The 27,850-nt window shown below is 38.2% G+C and overlaps 1 protein-coding gene across 1 annotated transcript; it reads right to left on the reverse strand.

The window, feature by feature from the left end:
* On the reverse strand, nt 1-26,191 carry LOC141441689 (facilitated trehalose transporter Tret1-like). Its single transcript, XM_074106497.1, has 8 exons — nt 26,021-26,191; nt 15,658-15,887; nt 13,346-13,515; nt 12,597-12,750; nt 11,170-11,302; nt 9,460-9,689; nt 5,077-5,271; nt 1-3,789 (listed from the first exon to the last, which is right to left on the reverse strand). Exons 1-8 carry the CDS (start codon nt 26,091-26,093, stop codon nt 3,544-3,546), a joined length of 1,431 nt encoding a protein of 476 aa, XP_073962598.1. The 5' UTR covers nt 26,094-26,191; the 3' UTR covers nt 1-3,543.
* Between the last annotated feature and the right edge of the window lie 1,659 nt (nt 26,192-27,850).

Genomic DNA, 27,850 nt, shown 5'->3' on the forward strand with positions numbered 1-27,850 from the left:
TTATTGACAAAAAGAAAAAAAATGTGTGTCCAATACTTTTGATAACCTAACTGTCGGACTAATGATGTATATTTTTTTAGGAACCTACTGTCTGCTGCGTAACGAAATGTTTTATACTAGATATTTTTTATTCGGTACCGGTGTTATGTTGAGTTGAACATTTTGAAATCCACTCAATTTTAAATATACACTCTAATATTTATTAGCGCACTAAATCGTCAGAAAAAAGGCAATTCTGACTTGACATCATTGATATTGTCAATAATTATCCTATATACACCTAACAGTTTCATTTTTGATCAAAGAAAACCTGTGCTTATAAAATGTCATGTACCTGTACATTATAATTAAGTGGGTAGAACTCTCTTGCTTTTCATAATAAAAAGTGATTGATGTAGGGTAAACACACACATTCCCATGTATTGTATGCATGCAAGCACAGCTCCCTAGCTAAAGTGTAATTCAAGTACTATAAGTGTTTTACTGAATATATTATAAATATAGTTAAATAATTAAATTTATTAGGAAAGTAATATTATTTAGTATTATACTAACTCGTGCCATTTATTGTTCAATAAAATAATATAGGTTTATTGCGATTATTATATCGCAATAGTTTATTAAGAACGTTTCCAATTATTTCTATGACTTATTAAAATCTATTTTCGATAGGGTTAGTACAATATGGAGCCACTTATAATATAAGCACAAGTCTTGTAAAATAATAAAATGTACCATCTACATAAAGACAAAAGGCAAAATCAAACAAAAAAATCTAATTGCTGCATTATTATAATATTTTTTATAAAACTTAACTACTTGCATTATTTTACAACATCTCATTTGCAATATTTAAACCAGGTACAAGCTAGGAGTTTAAAACAATAAAAATATTAATACCTATAGTTTAGTTGCGTCAATATATAGTTTTGCAGAAATAAAAAAACCCGATATTATTATTTTATATTTGATGCTCTACCTGTATTATAATAAATTATAGCATTTATAATATTTTAATGCTACTTACTTACTATTATTTAGCTTTTAATAGTTAATCCAATCTTCGTATGTACACATTTATAAAGAACATCCCATTGAAAGATTTCTTGCCTAATAAGTCTAAAATACTTACCTACCATTAGTACTAGTATGTAATGTTAATACCTACATAAAATTTCTTCAGACACTCATACATTACAGTCGACTTCATAAACTTGTGAGCAAAATTTTGATCAAAAATATCTGAACACGACTATATTGTTAACGGCCTAGTTAGAAGCGTGTTCAGATATTTTGATCTAATTTTTGCTTACAAGTTTATGAACTCAACTGTTCAACCACAATGTTAACGTCGCTCGGGACTCGTCGGTTTTCTTCATTTTCCTGAGGATTCAAATGAGAAAGAAAAAGAAATGATCATTTGTTTCGAGTTCCGAAAGATATTAGCAAACTAGTTTGTGTACCAATTGAATAATGTTGCTATTATTGTTTAATAAGGCACTCGAATTTGTTTCATTTAATTATTACAATTTACAACCTTTATAAGTACCTAATTATTTATTCAATGCCATACCAATGTCACGACTCAAATCCGTAATTAAAGCATTTTTTCCTAGTTAAGGGCCGTCCATTAATCACGTGATGTTTTTTAGCAACTATTTAACCCCCACCCCTCCTGGTGATACGTGGTGAGGGTTATGAGTTACGAGAACCCCCCCCCCCCCTTACCCAAATGGTTGTCTGCAAGAGATCGCTTTTAAGCGATGAGACCGCCTATTGGTCTACCCTGAATCTAAGTGTTTATGGTGTGCAATAAAGAATATTTGTATTGTATTGTATCACGTGTATTTTTTTTGTACAAAATTATCTTTAAAAATTCAGAATATTATCTTTAATTAAAATACAGGTATAAAGAATAATCTTATTATACATAAGTAAACATATTTAATGGACGTTATCTTCGGAACACGGATTAGCCAGACAGAAAATAAATAACGTGATTATTCTCACAACACCCCCCCTCCCCCCTTGTGATGTATCGTGATTTATTCCGAACCCCTCCTCCCCCCTTTCGAACCTCACGTGAATAATGGACGGCGTCTTGATCGTTGTTCCCTGAAGTGTATCTTTGAGTTTGAAATGAAATAAGCAATGTCGTTAGATTATCAGAAAATACTGGAAATAAAGATATAGTCTGTAAAAGTTTTGCGTGCTAAAAAGTGACGTGACGTCACCATTCCTTAATCCAAAAATTTGACGCGCTTCATCTTTGTAATTTTTTCACTTCTCATGCTCGTAATGTTGGTATTTATGCTGAATCTAGGCGACATAAAATTCAGATTGGTTTTTTGGAATCTTTTTGTATTTTTTAATTCAATTCCAAATTTTTACTTTTACGGTCATCCCGTAAAACCTAAATTGAAAATACAAACTGAAATATAGATGCACAGAAAAAACAGAAAAATAAGACCATCACTGGGAATCGAACCCAGGTCCTCGGTAATCCGTACCGCGTGCTATACCGCTACACCACTGATGGTCAACGGTACCGACACGAATTTCCCCTATGCACCTCATATCTCAGCTTGTTTGTTTCTTACTTAGTCACTTAAGCAGTGACGCTAGCGACATCTATGCCGTAGCCCTCATCGAGAAGCTTTTTCGGCACTCCATTGGAACTAACCGCTCACCCGGACAAGAGATATCGTTACTAAGCAATCAAATTAAGATTGGTTTTTTGGAATCTTTTTGTATTTTTTAATTCAATTCCAAATTTTTACTTTTACGGTCATCCCGTAAAACCTAAATTGAAAATACAAACTGAAATATAGATGCACAGAAAAAACAGAAAAATAAGACCATCACTGGGAATCGAACCCAGGAACGACATAAAATTCCTTTTTACGATCTGGTGGATAAAGTAAAATTTCCTGTAAGACCAAGATAATCAGGTTTCAAAAGTTTCTATATATTATTTTAATCATTTTTATTTTATGTATAACTAAAAATCAATCAAATCAATCAAAATAAATGAATAAAAAATAAATTATAATTATATAGCAATGCATGAAAACTGAAATGTACCTAGTAAGTGAACAATTGTTTCAACTCTTGCTATTTAATTTCCTCTCAATCGTGAAAAGCAGTGTAAAACTCGAGCATCAAACCCATTTTCCCCTCGTCGTGTCTATCCACCCTCGCCGTATTGGCTCGGGTGGGTATATGAACGCCTCGGGTAACATGGCTCGTTTTATGCTATTGTTGTACAATATACTATTGTTTGATTGATAAAAGAAAAATTACGAGTCAAATATTTCTGATAATCCAACTGACGGATTAAACAACACAATTGCGGTCTACTCCAGTAATACGCTCTTTAGGGGCTGTTTCACGACCCATTGATTAATTTTATTTGACGGATAATTCTGATGCCGTCTCCGTCTATTCGAACGAAGCAAACAGAGACGGCTTCACATTTATCCGTCAAATAAATTAAATCAATGGATGGTGAAAAAGGGGGTTAGTCTTTACTCTCATAGCGTCTTAAGCATTGCTACTACTCTTATTCTTCTTCCCAGCTAATTCAGAGTATATTTCCTCTATAGACTTCCGCTTGGTCTCAGGGAAGAATACTAGCGAATAAAAGCTGGCGAAGAAACAGACTACGGCGAAGAAGAACAAAGTCCAGTGGATGCCGACGGCTTGGTTGAGCTTGTGGAACCACTTCATCTGGATGAAGTTAGCTCCTTTGGCCAAGATGTTTGCGAATGTTGATACTGTTCCGCGAAGCTGGAAGTAGAAATGGGCAATGGTTTTAATAAAGACATGGCTAAAGTTTTATTACCTACCAGCTTTTGCCCGCGGTTTTGTCTGCGTGGATTTCGATATTTACACAATACTCCATAATTGAGATTTTCTCATACAATTATCCGATTCCATGAGATTTTCGAAAAATCCTTTCAATTTGCGGATAAATGTCAACTAAAAAACCTGTTCACTAAGTTTAACATCTACATATGTATCATGCTCAGGGAATAAGATTTTACAAACAGGGCATCGCCTATAAAATGTGAGCCCCAAATTGTTAGACATTTACTCCGCAAACGACTGAGAAAAGTTTTTTTTTTCATAGTATCCACCTTCGTGGCCATTATTGAGCGCTTAAGCACACACTACACACTACGTATCGCCTCCTTTAAAGAGTAAGGTGTGGTTTTAGGGGCTGTTTCACCACCCATTAATTATTTTTATTTTACGGATAAATGTGATGCCGTCTCCATCTATTCGAACTAAACAAACAGAGACGGCATCAAATTCATCCGTGAAATAAATTTAATCAATGGATGGTGAAATCACGATCTTGGCTTGTATACTTCCTACTACGGGCACAGGTCTCCTCTTAGAATGAGAATGCTTGGGCCGCAGTTAACATTATCACTCAGTGTGAATTGGGAACTTCAAACAAACCATTGAATACGCGATGCTATGATTTTCTTTATCAAAAAGCTCATGGCCATTTCAAATGTAGTTTTGCACATAAATTCTGAAAAACTCATAGGTTCAAGCCCTTGCCCTCTACTTGAGAGGGCATAATTAAGTCAAACCACTAGGCTACTAAGATTATGTTTATAAATAGTCGCCATGTTTACTTTTGTCGTCGGAAACCACCTAAAAACTAAATATACTCAGTGAAATTTAGCCAATCTGCTTTAGGGTAACAAGCTCATTACAGCCACCCGGCACCCGACCAGCACCGCTTCGCCTCGAGCGGTTAATATTCTTCATATGGACTTGTATGGGTATGCGCTCACTACATCGACTCCGTAGCGTCACCGGATCGCCTCAATCGCGAGGTTGCCACGCGCGGACGGTGAGTGGACCACTCGGTGACAGCCACAGTGACAGCCCACTGCTCGCCCCATAGTGACTACTAAGAAATTCGTGGACCACGCGAGGTCCACTCGTTGTCAACGCGGCGTCCACCCGTAGACCACCCGTCGACAACGAGTGGACGCCGAAAGTCGAGGCGGTGCTGCTCGGGTGCCGGGTGGCTCTAATGAGCTGTGACCAACTTACCTGAAAAGTGAACATATCAGTGATGATGATGTACGATATGGGTTGGAAGCCCGCGGCGTCAGCGAAGATGCATGTGCACATGGCGATCACCGGGATCCAGCCGGGCAGCCATACGCCCGCCGCTGTCAGGTAGAACCACGCTGACAACAGCAGCATCCCCAAGCCGACCACGAAGGAGGTCGAAACTAGGAGCATCTGGTGAACAACATTAAGGGGCTGTTTCACCATCCATTGATTAGCGTTAACCGACGGTTAAATGTGATGCCGTCTCCGTCTATTCGAACAAAACAAATAGAGACGGCATCACACCTAACCGCCAGTTAACACTAATCAATGGATGGTGAAACAGCCCCTAAATATAAGAACAGAGGCCGTATTGTCTAACGTGCTGACGTTCGCGATCGCATTCACCATCTCTTTCTACCCTAATCCTATACAGTGTGATAGAAAGAAGTGGGGAAAAAATACAGTATGCCTATAGACAAAACGAGTACATAGACATACATAGACAGTATATATGTCGGCGGCCGATCGTAAAATCCGCCAGATCACGAAATTCCTAGGCATATCGTGAAATGGTGCCATTTGTAGCTTATTTGATTTTGATTTTGTGCAAGCGGTAATACCAGTAAGTAGGTCAGGTAACTTAATTCTGTCACAAATCCTGTTCCACTGTTGCATAATCTGTTTAATTATAAACCACTTTACTTTTATTGTGCTGGTAACTATCGGTAATTCGTCGTTAAGTATCTAATTGTATCTATAGAGCAACGAGTACAGTTCGGTCACAAAATATACATGGGGTTTGGGTAAATTAGATTGAACATCACTTTATAATGTTTAGGCGATTTTTTAATTGTGGTTGAAATTGACCGATGTTCAAAGCGCACGGCGTCAAAAGGGTGACTTCATTTTGAGCCTTAAACTATAGGCACTAATACTCTTAAGTAGGCCTAGAAACCGTACACGTAAGGGATGTACCTACCAACTTGAACGTTGAAGTCAATGAAAGTCAGTAAGCAGGGATACAGGGGTGTTTAATACGGTTTTGACAACTCCTGAATTTGCCATGTCTTATTAATAGCGGTTGCCCGCGAATCCGTCCGCGTAGTATTAAGTTTATCACTATCCCGCGAAAACTATGCAATTTTCTGGGATAAAAACTATCCTATGTCCTTTCCGGGGATTCAAACTATCTGCGTACTGAATTTCATCTAAATTGGTTCAGCGGTTTAGACGTGATAGAGTAACAAACATGCGAACATCCAAACATCTTCATAAACTTTCACATTTATAATATTAGTAGGATTATGAAAATATAGATACACAGACAGTGTATAGCGAAGAGAAAACTGAAATCGGCTGAAAATTGGATTTATGATGATTTTTTGAAAAATCTATATACCTGTCTCTTTCTCAAACGCTTTTCTCTATGCAGCAAGTATGGTGCTACTTGCGTGTGACGTCACATGCAAGTAGGTATGTATTTCTCTGTCTAATAATATTGAATTTAAAACCTTTATAAATTTGTTATTTGTAAAGGTAGCTTAATTTTTTTTTTTCTATAAGATAGGTATTGCGAAATTATAATTAATGAACATAAAAAATAGTCAAATACCGTATTGCCCAAACATTTATCTGAAATATTCCGGATTTATATTTGACACTATATATTTGGCCATTTTATACTTGTTGCTCAATTTGAGCACTATTTTGGAAGGTGACAGTACGGTATATTGTTACGGTAAACATGAACCATTGAGAATCAAATGCTAATGAAACGACAGCAATAATGGACACGCGAGTCATTACTGCAGATTTGATGCACCACGCTATCGTTAAGGGAATTAAAATTAAGTAGAGATACTTATTATTGCTACTATTTTACAGGGCCGGATTGAAAGGCGAGGCCTTGGGGCAACAGGGGAGTGGGCACCCCAAAGCTATTTTCCAAATAAAATGAACGGTATAATCGTGTTTGTTTATATTACTATAGGTAAAAGTAAAAATATCTAATGCGAAAAAAAATTGTTTACTCGTCGGAATTTGAAAAAAAAAATCTGAAGTTTCTATTATGGGGGCCCCTCTTTTGTGGAGGCCCCGGATGCCCTCCCTTAAATCCAGCCCTGCTATTTTAGCTAAGCAGAGTATCTGTTCTTTCAGCTCGGCGACCGACACGCTTCTAGTTGAGGCCCCATACTACGAAGCTCAAAATTCGAAGTTCGTTGCCGTCCCGCTAAGGCCCAGCACACACGGTGAAACCGACTGCAACGAAACCCTTTTGAAATTATTGGTTTGAAACCAGTTTCAATCGTTTTCCACACACGCGGCAACCACAATGTGATATAATTATTCACAATCATTTCGGTTTCGAGACCAGACGTTTAGGTACAAAATGTCTAGTTCAAGTGATGAAGAAGTTGTGGTTCTGTATTTGTATCTTCGACAAAGGTGGCGTAAACGAAGAAGTGTGTGGATACGTCCCTACATTGAGAAAAATATCAACTAGGTACCGTATGTTTGTAGCTGCCAAATAATTACAAGAAACTGATAGAAAATTGATGGATTGTTATCGTGTGAGCACAAGTCAACTTACAACACAAATTTAATGTTTTTATCTTCGTCGTCAGCCATTTTATTGCACCGAAAAAGACGCCAAGCCGATGAAACGCAAACACGAGTTTCCTGCAGCGCTACTCCGAAACTCGAAACTCGAAGTTCGTGTCGTGCGGTCCCTCTCGCTCTCGTATCAAACAGTGTAAGTGTCAGAGGGACCGCACGACACGAACTTCGAGTTTCGAGTTTCGGAGTAGCCCAGCTGCACGCCGGTTTTAATGCGATTGATTTGCAAGGCGTTTCAAACCGGTAACAAACTGGTTGCGTCATGTCGGGTCTCTCAAAGGAGTCTATATGGCATGAACTCAAATGAAACTCAAAAGTAACTAGAAGTTAGGTACAGTTTCGTTGCAGTTGGGTTTCACCGTGTGTGCTGGGCCTAACACTTATATTATTTAATACGAGAGTGAGAGGGATGGTACGATACGAATTTCGATTTTTGAATTTCGTAGTAGCCTGATCGCACAAAGCGGTTATTTATTTGTCAGGTGTAGGTTGTTATTTGTTGTCGTTAAAAATACTAAAATGTTTTTTTTCTTTCTTTCAATAATTTGTTGAGGATTTTAATCGATGGGGGAGAAAAACGTCTTGTTCCAGTCGTTCTAATGTCGTTCTAATGTTCTAACGTTCATTAGAACGTTACGTAGTAGTGTATTAACATGTGGATCTATAAATTGCTTCAATTTCCTTGAGTTGGTACTCATGGGCGGTGGTGATCATTTCCCGTCAGATGGCCCGCTTGTTTGCCTTCCTCTCATAATAAAAACCGGCCAAGAGCGTGTCGGACACGCCCAAAATAGGGTTCCGTAGTCATTACGAAAAAATTAAGTAATATTTTTCTAAGGATTTCGTATTTTATACGGAATCTTCCAAGTTTAGGTATATTTTATACTTAGGCTGCTATTTACTCTTAAACTGCTAATAAGGTCAGGGTGGCCAAATCCGTCAGCGGGGCATTTCCGTCTAACGGCGTTTGCGGCTATTCAAACAACAGTACACGCTTACTCACTCCGTTGGTAAAGCAGAGAAAACATTTTATACCCACAGACAAAAACAGATGGCGCTGTATAGCCAGTGAATGGGAAAAAAACCGTTTTTAAAGTTTAGTTGCGCTCCGAACTCGAATGCGAGTGTAGTGTGCTGTTGTGTTTCGTGACGGTGCGATGAGAAAATTTAAGTCATCAGGTTAATTAAAAAGTAAATATCATCTTAGTTATGACCAGCCAAAGTGAACTTATCAAAAAGTATGACGGAAATGCCCTCCCTGACCTTAATTCTCAAGCAAACTTAGCTGTTATAGTTTTCCTTGAAAGTTTGATATACTTACTACCATTCTGAATTTTTTCAAATTTTCCACCCACCGGTTTAGATTGTAGAGGGGGGGGGGACAATTTGCACTTTAAAGTTAAATATTTCGTAAACAAATCACTGAATCGAAAAATCGTCTTAGCAAACCTCTAATGGCTTTAAAACCCTAACCAACGATACCCCACACCATAGAGTTGGATAAGAAAAAAAATCACCCCCACTTTACATCTATAGGAGGTACCCTGTATTTTTATTGTAAGTACCATTTTGTCGGCATAGTTTACTTATATATCCATGCAAAATTATAGCTTTCTAGCATTGATAGTCCCTGAGCAAATCCGCGGACGGACAGACAGGCATGGCAAAACTATAAGGGTTCCGTTGTTGCCATTTTGGCTCCGGAACCCTAAAAAGCTTATTTGCTGTTGTTGTTTAAAATGTATTCTTTGTTTCTCTCACCTTCCGTCCTGTCTTCTCAACGAGGGTGGTGGCCACGATGGAGCCCACTAACTGCACGGCTCCCACCACCATGACCTGCTTGTTGGCGCTGAGACGCATGCTACTGGACGCGGAAGCTTGCTCGAAGACGAACCCCGCGTATATCAGGACTATGAGGTAGCCGTCGAACTGCTGGGCTATCTTTATGACGATGGTTATGACGAACGCTTTGAAGGTGATCGGGTCGCGGACTGGAAAGAAAAAAAAGCATATGATTTGAACATCTCTATTTTCTCTATACAGGGTGGTTCATGTAGATCGGTCCGTGTGGGAAAGTCTGAAACTATAAGGCTACGAAGATCTGTTCTTAGGAACCATGTCATCGATTTTAGTAAGTAGAAAAAGTGCATTCATACATTAAAAAACAACTTTTACTCAGTTCGGGAATCGAACCCTTTTTTTGAAAAATAAAACATACATTATTTCTATTTGGATATCGGTAGGTCATAAAACATAGTATCTAGAAGAAATGAAATGCATTGTATTTCATATTTTTTAATAAAGTAAGTTTTTATTCCAATAAAAATTGCAAGAGGTAAAAACTAGGTATTTAAATAATTTGTTTTGGAAAAGTTAGCTACCTTTCCAGCTAAGAATATAATTGAATAGAAATTTACTTAATTAAGATTTCTTCTAGCTTCTTTAGTGTTATTGCTACACCGTGACAAATCTAGTGTTGGGTTGTGCATTCGATTTAAACCAGCAAAATGCGGGTCAGGGTCAGCTAGACCATTGCTCAAAATTTCAACTGATTTTCTACCAAATCGATTTAAATAAGAAGTCTGGTCTATATTTTATTTATACCTAAGGCTGCTATTTACTATTAATAATTCTTAAGCAATCTAATTTTCCTTGTAAATTTGATATCGCAATGATTTTAAAATACCTATCCAACAATACCCCACACTAGTGTTAGTCGAGAAAAAAAATCACCCCCACTACGTACCTACCCAGATTTTTTTTTAGTTCTTGTTATTTTACCACTTTGTCGGCGTAACTGATATGTATAGGTATTCATGCCAAATTACAGCTTTCTAGCACTAACGGTCTCCGAGCTTGATCGCGGACGGACAGACATGGCGAAACTATAAGGGTTCCTAGTTGACCACGGAACCCTAAAACTCTCAAAAGTCAAACAATGTTTTTTTTTTCGATAATTTTATTCAATTTTAAACTCAAGCAGCAGAAGTGGATGAGCAGTAACAGTGCTCAAAATGATCTACACACGACTCTACTGCCAAGATATTAAGAGTTTAGATCAGTGATGGTCGCACGGCCCGTGGGCCAACTCCGGCCCGCCAAGGAATTTAAACCGGCCCGCCGACGTACCATCGAAATTAATAGTATGTACCTATATGGCCCGCGATAAATAATATTATTTTGATTGCCCTGTACTTGATATAAAATAGAATAAGTAACGCATGCACAGGTAAAGGATATCCAAACTAGCCGTGTAGTAGAGAGTAGAGGTGAGGGGATTAAAAAAATCAAAACAAAATAATTTTTAGTTTAATTCTGGCCCTCCTCTAAAATATCTGTCACTTTTTGGCCCCCTATCAAGAAAGTTTGCCCACCACAGGTTTAGATCATTTTGAGCACCGCACCTGCTCATCTACCTCTGCTGCTGACTGTACATGGAATATTTATAAAAATTATTAAAGCGTCACTCACGTATGGTGCTCCAAGCGGACTTGGGCTCTGCGGTACTCTGCTTGGCGCGATGCACAAGCCCGTCTATCTCCAGCTGCAGCTCCCGGTCGCATATCGACCTGCCCTTCAGCCAAGCCAGGACCGCCCGCGCTTCCTGGTGGCCAAAAATAATAAACATCACAATTGCGAATTTTTGATTCGGTCCGGGTGTCTCAAAGGGTAAACAATATAAACTTAACCTAATGGTTACCCTTCCTTTGCTACTACCACTACTAGGATCAAATAAAACCGAATATGGGCAATCAGGGGAAAAAACTCGTGTTGTTTTAAAAATTGGTACAGTTATACCTTGCAGTATCCAGATGAACATACTAAAAGTCCTCAAGGGTGGGGGGTGTGCTGACGGTGTAATGGGGGGTGGAAGGTACCTTTTTTAGGTTTTAGCTCATATCTCGAATATTTGTACAAATAGCATTATGATTACTTCAGATAAAAGTTTGTACATAAAATTTCCTACAATTTTTTTTTTATCTTGATTTATACTTTAGGAGCTACGGGTTGTGTAACTTTTAACAGATTCAAAAAGTAGACGATTTAAGAATAACGAGCAAATCAGTCTGTCTTTATTATCTTATTCATCGTATTCTACATCAACATCTTCGTCTTCTACTTCTATGATAATCTACATGTACTTACATCGTTTGTACATGAGCCTTAGCAGCGGAAACATACTAGACTAGCCCCCCACTTTACGTCTATGGGAGGTAATCTAAAAAAAATTGATTTTGAATTTTTAATTGTACCATTTTGTCGGCATAGTTTACCTACATGTTCGTGCAAAATTACAGCTTTCTAGCATTGATAGTCCCTGAGCAAAGCCGCGGACGGACAGAAAGACAGACAGATAGACAGACATAGCGAAACTATAAGGGTTCCGTTTTTGCCATTTTGGCTCCGGAACTCTAAAAAGGTACCTTCATTCCTTCCTTTTGATACAAAGAATACATTTTATGATATGCTATAATACTTACGGTGTAATGGGTAGAGCAGGCGTTTTCAACCTTTTGGTTTTAACGGCACAATTTTCGTTCATCAAAATTTCACGGCACACTAGTGAAAAATAGCCAAGTGCGAGTCGGACTGGCGCGTAGAGGGCTCCGTACAATATACACATAATATGCATAACGAACAGAGGGGGCTTATTAAATAGGGCACCTTGACACCTTTAGGTACGAAACTACAAAAAGCTATATATAAAATAGTTATTCTTGATTTCAATGCAGCATACACTTCGGGGCAAATGGCGGAACACCTGAAAATATATGCGGACTGCTGTGCCGCAGCACATCGGTTGAAAACGCCTGGGGTAGAGTCTAGAGACCTTTATAGTTGGTGTTGTTTTTGGTCCGGGTTATCTAACGGACATTTTCGCCTTCGCCGCAGCTTACATTGACTTTCCCTTCTTTGATGAGGAACTCTGGCGTTTCAGGCATGGCCAGGAACACGAGGAACACGAAGACGGGAACTGCGAAGCCCAGCCACAGCATCACCCTGACGTTTAGTAAGTCGGCGCCTATGTAGCTGGAGAGGTAGCCGACGTTTCTGAAATATAAAGATGCATTTTTGGAATGGTAAAGGTATAGAATGGAGGAAGAGGAAAAATAGTTAAGTGGGGGTGATTTTTTAATATAGGAAAGGTCTTTTAAAACCACAGGGGGGTTGCCAGGACTTTTTTTCGATTCAGTGATTTGTTTGCGAAATATTAAACGTTAAAGTGCAAATTTTCTTTAAAATCGAGCGTCCCCCCCCCCTCTAAAATCTAAACTGCATATGGAACGTCGTCGAACATAAAAAAACACTTGGGATCAAATAGTTTTTAAATCATGAAAACGGAGTAAGTATTTGAAAAATAAAAAATAAAAACATCTTTGGGCCCAAATTTGCATATGGCCCCATCTATCCCCTATATACGTATGTCCATCCATCTACCAAACACCCTGTATATTATATATTTCAATAAAAGGTAACAAATACAGGTAAGAAACATCTTGCCAGTCTTTCAGCCACCATTAGGTAAATCTTGTCGCGAACCCCCTACCTACCGTCGAATGGCGAATCCTTGGGATTTCGCGTACCCCACTTTGAAAAACCCTGGTCTAGAGCGTAGCGACTTCGAAGAATTTAGAAAGCTGCTTACCGGCCAAGTATTATTAGAGATCCCAGGGCACCCCGTATTTCTTTATCACTGATTTCCTTGAGGTAGATTGGCAGCACGATGTAGCAAGCAGAACAGGGGAAGCCAGCGACGGCTCGGGCTGTGATCAGTGCCCAGGGCTCCAGGCTGCAGAGCTTGATGCTCCAGTACACCTGAAAGAAAGTAGCGAGAATTAGTCATCATCATCATCAGCCTATAGCAGTCCACTGCTGGACATAGGCCTACCCTAATGAGCGCCATTGCGCCCTGTCCTCGGCTAGACGCAACCAGCTTCTACCAGCAGCCTTTCGCAGATCGTCACTCCACCAAAGAAATCAGTACTTATTTGGAAAGTATGGTAACTGTGCTGTGACTAGTGTCAACTGAAGTAGCTTAAAAAGTTTTTGGTAAAAATTTCATTTTTAATACAAACTTTTTTGCTGACTGCATTTTTACAAGCTTTTATTTAGTTTCTGTCCCGTTTTCTGTTTGTCTGTCTGTCTGTCTGTTATCAAATCTTGCAAGTTAAATTCGACCAACTTCCAGTAAAAACAAAGGGTAAAAACCTTGTATTCAAAACGGGTTACAAAATTGCCTAAAAAAGTCTTCATTAAGGTTAATTGTCCCAGTAGTGGCCATTTTTCATTATTAATTTGGTCTTTAGCAATAAAGATGACAACACGATGTCATGCACTGGGAATCGCATGTCAAACACAAGAACTTACCTTAAAAGTAAAGCTATAAGGGTGTAACATCCGAGTATCAGCAAGCACACTGAAGCTACCGTACAACGGATAACCAATAGTTCTTTTCCAACGCCGACATTGGCAGAATCATCTATAGTAACGAAGGAACTATATTTTAAAATGTCAAAATATTAATTGAATCGTAAGGGTGTTGCGGAAAACAGCCCGCTTATACCTATAAGGGTGTTAAAAACCACGGAAGATTTTAGTAATTAATTAACAGAACAAAGAAGACGCAGTATGGAAATAGTTTAAGTAAGTAGCTTATTGTCTACTCAAACTATCGTCACGGTTGACGACACCTACATTCACGGTGTTAAAAAAGCAGATCTTTTGTTCCTTTCAGATCTTTGGAAACATTCTTGTGAACAAAAGGACAAAAAATAAGGCACGGAAATGTGTGTCTATTTTGTAATTTGGTCGATTCCTATACGGAAAGGTATAGGTTGTTCTGTAGGAAGTCGGAAATGAAGAAGTTTACTCATGCTGTACTGATTCAGACGTTATACTACGTACTTTTTGGAGAAGTTAAGTGTTTCATTTATTATAATAACTAGTTAGCTTGTTCACAGGCTCACTTGTTTGTAAAGTTTATTTCTGTGATAATTTTGCAAAATCTGTCCTTATATTTCCGTCTACATTTAAAGTCATACTATCTTTATTCAATTTAAGATATAACAAGCTTTTATGAATGTAAAAAAATCTATTGCCGCTTCAAAAAAACCTCTGTTCAAAGAAACCCGGCAAGAAATTCATATTTTTTTTAAGATTTACGATGTTATTTAACATAGTTAATTCGCTATTGAAGTAAGTAAGGGATCGCCAATGTGGATCGGAATTATTTCCAAACATCCCTGTCCGTGATATACCTATTCATTTATTGTGAAGGAGCCCTGCAAAATGTTGTTTGTAGCTGCAGTTGTTTAGGATATGCTTTATGTTAGTTTGTTAAGCCAATTTAGTTTCGGTAACCCTTTTGTATGAAATGTACATGTAAAAAGTGAACCTCCTTCCTTCCCCTCCGGCGTCTTACGCTTCTTAATATACCTACTTGAAACTATTTTTTGCGCCAAAATTTCTTACTGAATCGATTTTACGTGTCTTTAAAGGTCCCTTTTGAACTAAAAAAGGGGGGTTATAACTTTGATGCCAATGTCTTTCTGTCAGTCTGTGGCATGGCATCGTAGCTCTCAAAGGGATAGACCGATTTTAATGCGGTTTTTTATTTGCAAGCGAGTTTCCTTGGTGTGGTACTTAGCTATATTTCATTAAAATCGATTCTGCAGTTTTTGAGATATTTATTGAACTTTTAAGTGAGAATATCGGGGATTTTTTAACTTTTTTAAGTTGGTTAGATAATGATTTATTTTTTGTTTTTATTAGCCTGTAATGTCCCACTGCTGGGCAAATGCCTCTCCCCTGGATTTCCAATTCGTCCTGTCGGCACTTATGTCTGGCCAGTCGCATTATGATTAGGTACTGGTGACTATTTCTACAACCTTGTACCTTTAATTTACCTGTTGTGACTTCTTATTTTCGTTGATACTTAACTTGGATGATAAAACTTACCACAAGGGAGAATATGGTGACCAAGCTCATGATTTTCCTCCCAAATCGATCGGTCAGGTATCCCAGCGGAGCGCCCAGCACGATGGCCGTGATGTAAGTTACAGAAGTCATCCAAGAGATGTCGCTGCTGGTAAAGGGAGTCTGAGATGGTCCGTCTGGGGATTTGAGAGACGCCAGCATGGGAGAGAGCCAGCCTTGGATCATGCCGAAGCTCAATAGTGGGATCGTTACTGAAAAAAAAAATAGTTTTCGTTGGAATTCTCGATAAGACTACGATGTTGCTATATGTTGATAATGATGACTGGATCATGGTTATTAGTTACTGAAGGCAGACCTTTGTGTCATCATCATCATCATCAACTTGGCCTATATACGCGTCCCACTACAGGGCACAGGCCTTCTCTTAGAATGGGTTTGAGTCGTAGTTCCCATAATATGCACGGCTAATGTAAAGAATTTTTTTTTGGTCTGGTAGATTTTTATATGAACTCAAGTTGGTACATATTTATCTATATACTTGTTTTTATCCGTTGTCCAGCACCCATAATACCTACATGCTTTGATTAGTTTGCTGCTAGATAAATGTAATTAAATTAGATTTTTTTTTCTGTTAGTTTTCTGCTAGATCATTCTAGTAACTTTACAAAGAAGTGGTGGCTTTCAGGCAATATTCAAAGCATTACCATTAGCATCAGTCTTTATGCTGAGAAGAAGTTATCGCTAATGCCTGGTTCACATTATTACAGTAAAATCGTGCCAGTAGTGATACATTGCGGAGTCTCAGTCCAAACGAGTTACATACACAGACAGACACAGACAGAGACAGAGTGACACTTTAATCTACTGTTCTGTCTTCAATCTCTAATTTTCACATGCCTGATGGCCGAACATATTACGGATCGCTAATAATACTGTACCTACCTTATGTATATGTACCATATGTTCTGTGAATAAATATTCATTCATTCATTCATTCATTCATTCAATATTCATTCATTCATAAGATTGATCGAGCACCGCAGTGTCATGCTACTGGTTTGGTTTTACTGGAATAATGTGAACCAGCCAGGCACAAGGTGCACGCTTGGTGGTGATGGTGACAAAAACACTAGAGATGGGCCGAATGTAATTTGAACCGAATCCTAACCCCGGCCGAACATTCGGTTCAATAACATTATGTCTCTAATAAATTTATAAATAAAAGTTGAATTGTCGAAAACACTTTTTAATGATAAAAAATACTTAATGTTTCTCAATATTTAGTGTGAAAATTGTGAACCAAAAAGGTTTTATTTTAATTAAATTTATGAATTGTGGTCAAGATGTTTATTAAAGAATAGGTACCTAGATACTTACTATACTAAGGGGCTGTTTCACCATCCATTGATTAGCGTTAACCAACGGTTAAATGTGATGCCGTCTCCGTCTATTCGAACAAAACAAATAGAGGCGGCATCACACCTAACCGCCAGTTAACACTAATCAATGGATGGTGAAACAGCCCCTAAGGTTATTACATTTTTGTTGCACATTTTACTGATATGACAGACATGCTTTCTATTAATTTCAGACGAAATAGTAGGTACTTGCCATGGTACTAGTAGATGAGTTATTTTTTCCCAGTGCCGAATGTTCGGCATTTAATCGAATGTCAGTCGAATGCCGAAGTTCAGCTCAAGCTGTCGAAATTAGGTTAAACCGAATGTAAAACGAATTTCGGCCCATCCCTAATACTTATTATTATTCCCCTCAATGGCGGCCTTAAAGCTTGGGCCAATGCCAGTTAAATTAAAGATAAATATATTCTTCTTCTTCACGTTGTACGGTGATTGTACTTTTTGCAGCTTGATAGCAAAATTCCAGAAACCACTGCGCATTAAAAAATGACAGACACGAGAGCAATATAGAATTTTGTGATAACTGTTCACTGTTAAGGTTAATCGCCGCATAAAACACTATCAAAATTATACTTCAACTAGCCAAAGGAGCAGAAATACCAAAATTAGATATCGTCTACATCCGCCATGTTCGAATGCTACAAATCGAATCTCCCTAATACACACAAATACAATTATATCATATATATCATGGAAATGACAGGATATACGTCATTTTGCGACGACCGGATGGCCAAGTGGTTAGAGAACCTGACTACGAAGCTTGAGGTTCCGAGTTCGATTCCCGGCCGGGGCAGATATTTGTATGAATAATACGAATGACTTTGTTCTCGGGTCTTGGATGTTCAATATGTATTTAAGTATGTATTTATCTATACGTATGTTTATCCGTTGCCTATAGTATCCATAGTACAAGCTTTGCTTAGTTTGGGACTAGGTCAATTGGTGTGAAGTGTCCCATGTTATTTATTTATTTATTATATTTTGGGCGCATCCATCTGATGTGATGTGCTACTAATCATTAATGTTACATTTGCATTCTATGGAGACGGAGACTATGCAAAAAACTGATTAGAAAATGACCTCAGTTGCACTCAGCAGAGGCCAATTAGGCCATTCCCCGAGACCATTTGTCTAACGCTCCGACGCTCGCGATCGTTTTCTCCATCTCTTTCTACCCTCATCCTATACCGTGTGACAGAAAGAAGTGGAGAAAACGATTGTGATTCTGAGTGTGTTAGACGTACCACTACCATGAGTTTACAGTGACCGTACTCGATAGCGACGGCGTAAATTATTTGTATGGAGAATTGTACAGCGCCTCTACAAATAATTTACGCCGTCGCTATCGAGTGCGGTCACTGTAAACTCATGGTAGTGGTACAGGCCCTATACTACGAAGTGCAAAATTCGAACTTCGAATCTTGCCGTCCCGCTGACGCTAATATTATTTAATAAGAGATTGAGAGAGACGGTACGATACGAACTTCGATTTTCGAATTTCTTAGCAGCCCCCTTGAGGCCTGTGGTTACTTGAGCTGACGTGATGACGTCCTAAGTATTTTTCGTCTGTGAGCGTATGAATAGTACCTACCTTACTGGGATTGCCCAAAATAAAAACCACTTAAAGCTAATTTCGATATTTTTTTCATACATATATAATTTCCATAAGCAAAACTGGATATTATAAATACCTACAAATTTTTACGGAACCCTCGGTGACGTATGATTGCCAGAGCTTTGGAGGCGGTACGTTCAAGTCAAATAAGTAAGTTATCTAAAATAAAATGAATATTTGTGCCCACCCTTAGGGGAGGTGGCGTCTGATCAGGAATTTAATTTGGTTCTGTAGTTACAGTCGGAAAAACTAAACCATGTAATGAACCAGGGTAGTACCTTGTTTGTGCTACTAGGAAATCATAGTGAAATTGATTATTAAAATTTTCCATCCCGGTACATGAGTTTGTTCGACTGTACGTCTGCGGCCAGCCTTACCATACACAAAGGTTTGGGATTTAATTTTAAATTCAGACCCTCTTTAAATTGCAATACAACTGTCGAATCCATTTTATTTCCCTGCTTTGATATGGACAAAAATAAGTGCAGAAGACAATTTGTAAACATGAGAACCGGTATTGACTGGTTAGTCATTTGAGGAATTTCGTGCCTGCAATTCTAGTAACTTCTTATACGAGGTTTTTTTTTAGTTGCTGTGGCTATTGAATAACAATTTAAACCAGTAAAAAACATGAATAAATGCCCGCAAAAGTTTTTTAATGAACAAGGTCGGGGAATGATTAAACTGCGTTCGTGTCGTCTAACGTGGGGGCGCTCGCAACCGTATTCATCATCTCTTTCTACCGTCCTAGAAAAAAGTGAAAGATTGACAAATAGCTGTACCTACTACCAGGGGACTAAATGTGGAAATCATATAATATCACTTGGTAGATAAATTAAGGAGCTGTTTCGCCACCCATTCATTAAGTTTATTTGACGGAAATATGATGCCGTCTTAGTCTATTCAAACAAAACCAACAGAGACATCATCATCATCATTAGGTCACAGCAGTCCACTACTGGCCTCTTCCTTGGCGCGCCACAACACTCTGTCTTCAGCCCCTCGCATTCATACGCCGCCAGCGACCCTCTTAAGGTCGTCCGTCCACCGTGCCTCAGGACGCCCTACACTAAGTTCTCCCGTCCGTGGTCTCCATTCGAGGACTCGTGTACTAAGCTCCACCGTTCATCGGTCCTGCGACAGACGTGGTCAGCCCAGCGCCACTTCAGTGAACTAATTCGCTGAACAGCGTCGGTGACTTTCGTTCTTTGTCGGATAATGTGATTACGGATTTTATCCTTCAAAGAAACCCCTAGCATTGCTCGCTCCATAGCTCGCTGAGCGACCTTGAATTTGTGGATTAGCCCCGCATTCAAGGTCCACGTTTCGGCTCCGTATATTAAAACTGGTAGGACGCATTGGTTGAAGACTTTCGTTTTTAAGGCACTGACGGATGTCTGACGACAAGATATGCCGAAGTTTCCCGAAAGCAGCCCAGCCCAAGTGTATTCGCCTATTAGCCTCTTTCTCGAAGCTGTTTCTACCGAGTTGTATAGTCTGACCAAGGTATAGGTACATACTTAGGCACAACTTTGAGTGTGGCGCCACCGACGGTAACTGGTCTCGGAATGACATGACTGTTGAACATAAACTTGGTCTTGTTCAAATTAATTCCGAGACTTCGCTGGGTAGCAGCATTGAGGCTATTCAGCATGTCAGTCAACCCTTGCAGTGACTCTGCTATTATAACTATGTCGTCGGCAAAACAGAGGTGAGAAATGTATGTGCCGTTGAGTTTATGCCATGTCCGCTCCAGTCCAGTAACTTAAAAATATCCTCCAGTGCATTGGAAAATAGTTTCGGGGATATAACATCCCCTTGCCTGACCCCTCTTTGCAGCTGGATGGGCTCTGTCTGACAGTGCCGGATCTGGACGGACATGGTTGCGAACCTATATAAGCATTTCAATACCTCTATGTATCGTCAATCGATACGGCAGCGTTGCAGAGATTCCAGAACAGCCCAGGTATTAACGGAGTCGAAGGCTTTCTCATAGTCCACAAAAGCAAGACACAGGGGCAGATTTATACTCCTCTGACTTCTCTTTAATCTGCCTCACTGTGTGTATGTGGTCTATGGTACTGTAGCCTTTACGAAACCCAGCCTGCTCCGGGGGCTGAAACTCGTCTAACTTTACCGCAAGACGATTCGTGATTACCCTGGAGAACAGCTTGTATATGTGGCTCAGAAGCGATATTGGTCGATAGTTCTTCAAAGCCTTATCGCCTTTCTTGAAGAACAATATCACCACGCTTCTGTTCCAAACCTCCGGAGTAGTGCCATTGTGAATGACGGAATTGAAAAGCCTCTTAAGCTGTCTGAGTACAGGTAAGCGTACAGCTTTGAGAAGCTCTGTAGTAACTTTTACTATGCCATGACATAATTTACTCGAGTGCCGTGGGGATCTATTAGATTTTATAGATTAGTTGATAGGTGGGGGTGGCCATGGCCATCTGGAAGGGTAGAAAAAAAGAATAAAAATGAATTCCAGCGCGTCAGATATTCAAAGTGGATGTTAGGTGAACCCTATATGAAACGTATGAGTGGACTGTAATAAATAACTTAAAGCAAACGAAGAAATAATATGATAAAATTGAAATATAATATTTGACTTGAAAACACAACCACACAACACAAAGCAATAATGACAAGTAACACATAAAAGAAAAATATACAAAACAAGAACTTTACAAAAAATACACCAAAAAGTACAAAACTCCAAGGAGTTTGCTACACTATATAAAAATACTCCCATTCATAAGACTGGTGATTCGGAAGAGACGCAAACAATTTTTCGAAAATGTAGGTAAAAAAACACCACATTAGATGGACCTCAATATGGACTTATAATATGGTATAGGTACTCAGCATGCCAGTATCCCTCATGTTCATCTGACACGCTTGAGTTAATCCCAAAATCTTCTCTTGGGCTCCTCTACTACTAATTTGCACATATGAGTACACAAATAGTAAATAGGCGATATCGTTGGCATAATCATTATACAAGATTGGACTGGACCTTGTTAGTCCACTTTTTATGCAAAATGAATGCATAAAAATAAAGACTTTAATCGTGTTCGCAGTATGTTGACCAGCTAATAGATATTAAACATAAATTAAGAATATGAAGATCACACTTGTTCCTATTTTGCAGTCGGCATAGGAAATGTTTATGTTGCATTACATTGACGAGTCGAGTGAATGCCCACCATGCATTAGGCATGGTGTTTCTTCCTATAAATAAGTTTCATCCTTAGAAAAATTGTCGCCTTTAACGACACCCACGGGAAGAAAAGAACACGGCTTATACCTACTTTCTTAAAAGGCCGGCAACGGACCAATGACCGCCTTGATTTTGTTTTGTCGTCGGTACTCATGGGCAGTGGTGATTATTTCCCATCAGATGACCCGCTTGCTCGTTCCTCACTCTCATAATATGAAAATAATTAGTTGTACATAAACACATTAATGAAAAGGTTTACCAGAATTTATCAATTTTATACTCACATGTTGTAGGTACCTATGTTTGTTTCCCATGGCGTTGCAGATGTTTATGGGCGGTGGTGATCTGTTACCATCAGGAGACCCACTTGCTCGTTTGTCATACAGTCGAATAAAAAATAATAATAAGGTCCTTTTCAAAAATGTATGAAACAAAGACTACTTTAGGAGATTTAAAAAGTCAACATTCATGTCTGATAACGAAGTTAATGGTTATATTTGATTGTAATGAACGGATTTTGTTCATGTACGCGAAATAAATTATGTTGATTGTTACATTAGAACTAAATTCTGTCATTTTTGTGATTTTTATTAGTTGTATATATATTCACTTGAAAAATAATTAATTAAATTAAAATAAAATAAATATTTAAGGGGTGCTCCCATACAACAAACTTGTATGCTTTGCTACTGTTTAACAGGTTCAGCCCCGGCAACTCAAACTAGAAAGGGAACGAGAACTAAAACGTCGTGGTCACAGACGTTATGTCACTGGGGTTGTAACTTTAGATATAATGGTACGGAACCCTTCGTGCGCGAGTCCGACGCGCACTTGGCCAGTTTTTTCGATGAATAAAATTGACCAAAGAAATTAGCTTAGTGTATCCCATAACCTAACCAACAAAAATTTGGAAAACCCCGACTTTGTCACTTCAAAGTTCAATTTCGTATTGTGTACCATCAGCCAAATAAGTGGTCTATCATATTTTAAACAAGTTCCTATCAAAATGAACCCCCCAATGGTTTTAAAAGACCTATCCAGCGATACCCCACAATATAGAGTTAGTCGAGAAAAAAAATCACCCCCACTTTACGTCTATGGGAGGTACCGTAAAAAATTTTTTTACTCTTTTTTTATTGTACCACTTTGTCGGCGTGACTGATATGTATATTCATGTCAAATTACAGCTTTCTAGTACTAACGGTCTCTGAGCTTACCCGCGGACAGACAGACGGATAGACATGGCGAAACTATAAGGTTCCTAGTTGACAACGGAACCCTAAAAATAGACCGTACTCGTTAAACTGAACGATATTAATAGTTAAAAATAATAGTTTTTTTGGCCGGTGCTCATGAAGACCTAGACACATTCGGTTCAAGATTTAATGTTTTTGTGAGCAAATTATGGATTATCCTCAGTTCAGTTGTGTGAGGATAGTACCTATTATAGATAATATATAATAAACTTTGTTTAATTAAATGCATGTATAGTATAATAATGATACTTTTCTTTTCTTTAAGTTTTAATTGTATCGCTCTTTTCAGTTTGAATTGTAAAATGATCTCTTGCCTTAATTATTCTTATTACTGTACCGCATGTTTACAATTTGTTTTGTGTTCCAAAGTTAATAAATAAATATAGTTCGAATTTCGCACTTCGTAGTATAGGAACAACACTTTGAACAGCGATAAATGTATGAAAACATGTGAATACCATAAAATAGAAAATACTGAAAAACACTTATGGGGTTCCTCAGTCAAACTAACCCAACTGCCTGCTGAAATATTTCGGATTAATCATGAAACAACTTGTACGTGAGTAAATTAAAAAATCCAAATATGTATTTAAATTTAAGACATTTGTATTTTGAACTACCCAAATTACCCTATTTATATGTAAAAACTTTGTAAAAAGGGTAGTTTCATATTACCGAAACGTCAACGTTGATTTATCATGCAACTTGCATAAGTAATGCAAAGCGCTGCACTTTTTCAACCGACTTCAAAAAAAGGGGGAGGTTATCCTTTCGGTTGTATTTTTTTAGGAAGCCAAAATATCGAGTAGAAGACATTCCAGGTAGATCCCACTGAAAAACAGCGTTGCGGCTTGCCGTAACAGTATGCTGAGTGAGGTCCACTTTATACTATTCGATGCTATTTTTTTTTCTCTCCATCTAATGTATTTTTATGTGTATCGAATATGTGTAAATAAATGTTTCTCTCTCTCTCTCTCTCTCTCATGTTTATCTAATTATAGGTAACCACAACTAACTGCATGCACCTGATGTTAAATTATCACTACCTCATGGACACCTACACCATCGTTTGAACTTATTGTCATTATTCTAAATCATCTCATTAGTTCAAGTATTTTAATTATGATGATATTTTAAGTTTCTATCCAGTTATGCTTATGCACGATATCCGGTTGATATTTATTAAACTTTTGGCGAAGAATGCGCAGAATTTGTTTAACATTATTAATTGTAATCGATATGCATAATAGTGTAGCATACTTTCTCTTGTGTTAGAAAGATCCATGAACCATTCTTTTTTCTAAACTTAATAAATTAATTACTTAGGTACCTACCTAAGTACCGTAAGATGTGGATCCTTGACTTCACTAACTTAGGATAAGGTAATGTAAGTAAACTAATATTTCTGAATATGATCTGAATTAAACGTTTTGAATTGAATACTTTCTAAAGCGATTTTTTTATCACGTAGTTTTAAAAAGTCTGTACAATCCGTGAGCTCTTAGAAAAACCTTCGGGTTTCGGGGGAAATAGGAAGGATTCGTTAGTAGAAAATGAAAATTGTCTTTTTGACTTACATAGATGAGAGTGTGTATACCTACTGGTAATTTACAGTAGTAGCAGAAGTAGCAATCCATCACGCGAAGAGTGCACTCGTTTTGTTTTCATTGATTTATATAGAGCAGTTAAAACCACCACTTACATATTTATTTAGTTTGTTATTTTTCGTAAATTGATTTCCATGGGGAGTCAACTTAAACAGGGTATTTTTGTAAAAAGGGAAATTGTTTATAATATATATAAATATTTTGTAAATAAGCTGAAAGTTTCAAGAAAAGTGTTGATCGTAAATATTTTAATAAGGTTCAAGACCGAGTTATAGAAGCAACGGGGATTTCGAAAAGTACATTAAAAAAATTTAAACGAAAACAGACCAAAAAAATCATTTGACATACCCAAGAGATACAGTATAACAACAGCTCTATATACATACAAATAAAAGTAGTGTGTTAAGGCGGGGTGTTCTCTATTTAAATTAACGATGGAAGAATTCGAAAATGCTGATTTTGTTTTATTTGTATCGTGACAAAAAGTCATATTGTGTTAAAATTAGAAAAAGATAAAAAAGCGTAATATTATTACAGTAAGGTTTATTTTGTACTAATGGTTATTCTTTACATAACTTTTTACGGTAAAAGTTTTTCAAGTTGATCACAGAACAGCAGGGCTACTACGAAACTCGAAACTCGAAGTTCTTGTCGTGCGGTCCCTCTGACACTTATACTATTTAATACGAGAGCGAGAGGGACGCTACGATACGAACTTCGAGTTTCGAGTTTCGTAGTAGCCCTGCAGAACCGCATATCACGATCGCGTGTCATCGTCTATACCCGAAGCATGCTTCTAAAATCCGAAGGTTTTTTAAGAGCTCACGGAGTGTACTTATTCCAATGTGCTTTTAAAGATTAATTACTTAAACGATTTTATTAAAATGTATATTTTATGGCACTACCCTGGGGTCCCTGAGTGCGAGTAGGACGGATCAAATTTTGTCGAACTAGTCGGGAAACTTAAAAAAAAGTAGGTACATACAGACGAAAAAATCAAAATCTTTTTTTGAAGTCGACTAAAATCTGTGTAGTTATTGTACCTATGGGCACACATTTTTTTTTTGCGAAATTTTCTGCTGGCTCGTAATTTATTAATTGCAACGTTGTCTTCAATAAATAAATCTATGATTTCAACTTTTAGACATTTAGGTACCAATATCACAAACACGGGTCACACAAATTCCAATAAGGCACAATACACAAAACACTTCATTTTCTAACAAAAAATAAATAAAAAGGGTAGTTATAAAAACACTTACATACAACAGCAAATAAATATTGATTAAATCTAGACCCATTGTGGAACACTAATTTCTGTATGATTAAATTCATTTTTTTTCACAGCCGCGCGCGCGCCAACTGACAATGCGCTCGATTCGATCGAGGCGTTATTGTTTACTGCAAAATCTCATTCATAGATTGAAGCGGATCGTGGCCGAGTAGTAAAAAGTTTTTATGTTTGTCATTAGTGTTTGTTTAACCGACGATACGGAAGGGAGTCGTGTTTTAAGTTTAGGGGAGTCAGTGTTGTATCTGTGCAGTTTTATTAAAGGTTTTTAGTTTCTATAAATGAACTGAGCCATTTATCGAAGTTAACAAAAACAAGACAAAGATGCAAATGTATGAATTGTATCTAATAATCTCCCTGTTTAATTAATTACGAGATTACCTACGGCAAAGGACATTATTGTTAAAACCGTGACTTCTTGATAGGTACTTTACATAGTAAATAAATTACATAAAAAAATAGGTATTTTGTAACTGCGACTATAATTTAGGTAATTATCAGCAATTTATGACGTAGAAAGCAAACCCATAGCGCTAATCCGCGAACGGGCCGCGGACGTCAGACAGCGCAGATGAAATAAAAAATTGTTGTAATTCAAAAAGCACCAAATTTTAAAGTCTGTAATGGACCCTAAAAACAAAATTGTTATCGCTTATCCCTCTCCCTCTACCTCGACGTTGTATCTATAGTTATACGAGTATTTAATTGGATGTCACAAGTGTTCACTAATTTAAAAAATCCGGCCAAGGGTGAGTCGAACTCCCTTTGGTACCTAAAATTATAAGCAAACAACATTTCAGTTCGTAATGCACAGTACGCAATTCTAGGAAAAATAGAGTAATTTTTACGGTTCAGCTATTTTCGCCCATTTCCTTTAAAAAAAAAAGAAAATAGACTTTAAATGAAGAGATTTTAAATAACGAAGAATGACTGAGATTAAACCTGGCACATTTATAATATTCAAACCCTTTAATTTAAGACAACCTTTTTAATATGCACCACCCTAGATAAGTCGTATCTTGCTACTCGATGAGGTAGAGTTGCATACGGCCCCCTCTTAGTCTATATGGGGGAGGCCTATATTCAAAAGCGGACGTCCTACGGCTGATATGATGATGATTATAAATACGGAATATTTTGTATCTGAAAGTTGTCTAGCACGTGGTGCCTCCTTTTTGCTCTAAGCTCAAGGCCGTTTGTGTGTAATTAATTCGCACGTAATAAGAAATGTAATGGGCATCTCCGATTACTCTCACCGGCTATTTCTGAGCAGCGCAGTTATTAGCAGTTAAAAACCACTTAAGCGACAGTTTTACTGTTACTGGCCGATAATCGACGTTAGCACGTAATATGATAAATCTATTTATAGTCACTTTACGTAGTGTAGGCGCCCTGCGCACAAGTGGAGTGACGATCCGCGAAAGGCTGCTGGTAGAAGCTGGATGGCACATTAGCGCGTTGAAGTGGCAATGCGCAGGCATTATAACACGGAGAACAGATGGCCGTTGGGGCCGAAAAGTTTACGAAGGGAGACCGCGGATCGGTAAGCGCAGCGTAGTCGCTACGAGATGGACGGATGAGCTGGTTACAGCCGCGGAGTCACGGTGGATGCAGGTCGCCTCCAACAGAAGCAACTGGAGGTCTATGTGGTCGCACCAGCGGCACGATATCCATAGTGCGCGGCTACCGCGCGAGCCAATGTTCGATGGGTTGCCGCAAGAAGTCGATACAAAGCTTAAGGTCAAGGTAGGGTTATAACCAATGGCGTAGCGTAGTGGGGGCTACGGGGGCGGCCAAATTC

Source organism: Choristoneura fumiferana, chromosome 24 (assembly GCF_025370935.1).
Source record: "Choristoneura fumiferana chromosome 24, NRCan_CFum_1, whole genome shotgun sequence".
NCBI classification, from domain to species: domain Eukaryota; kingdom Metazoa; phylum Arthropoda; class Insecta; order Lepidoptera; family Tortricidae; genus Choristoneura; species Choristoneura fumiferana.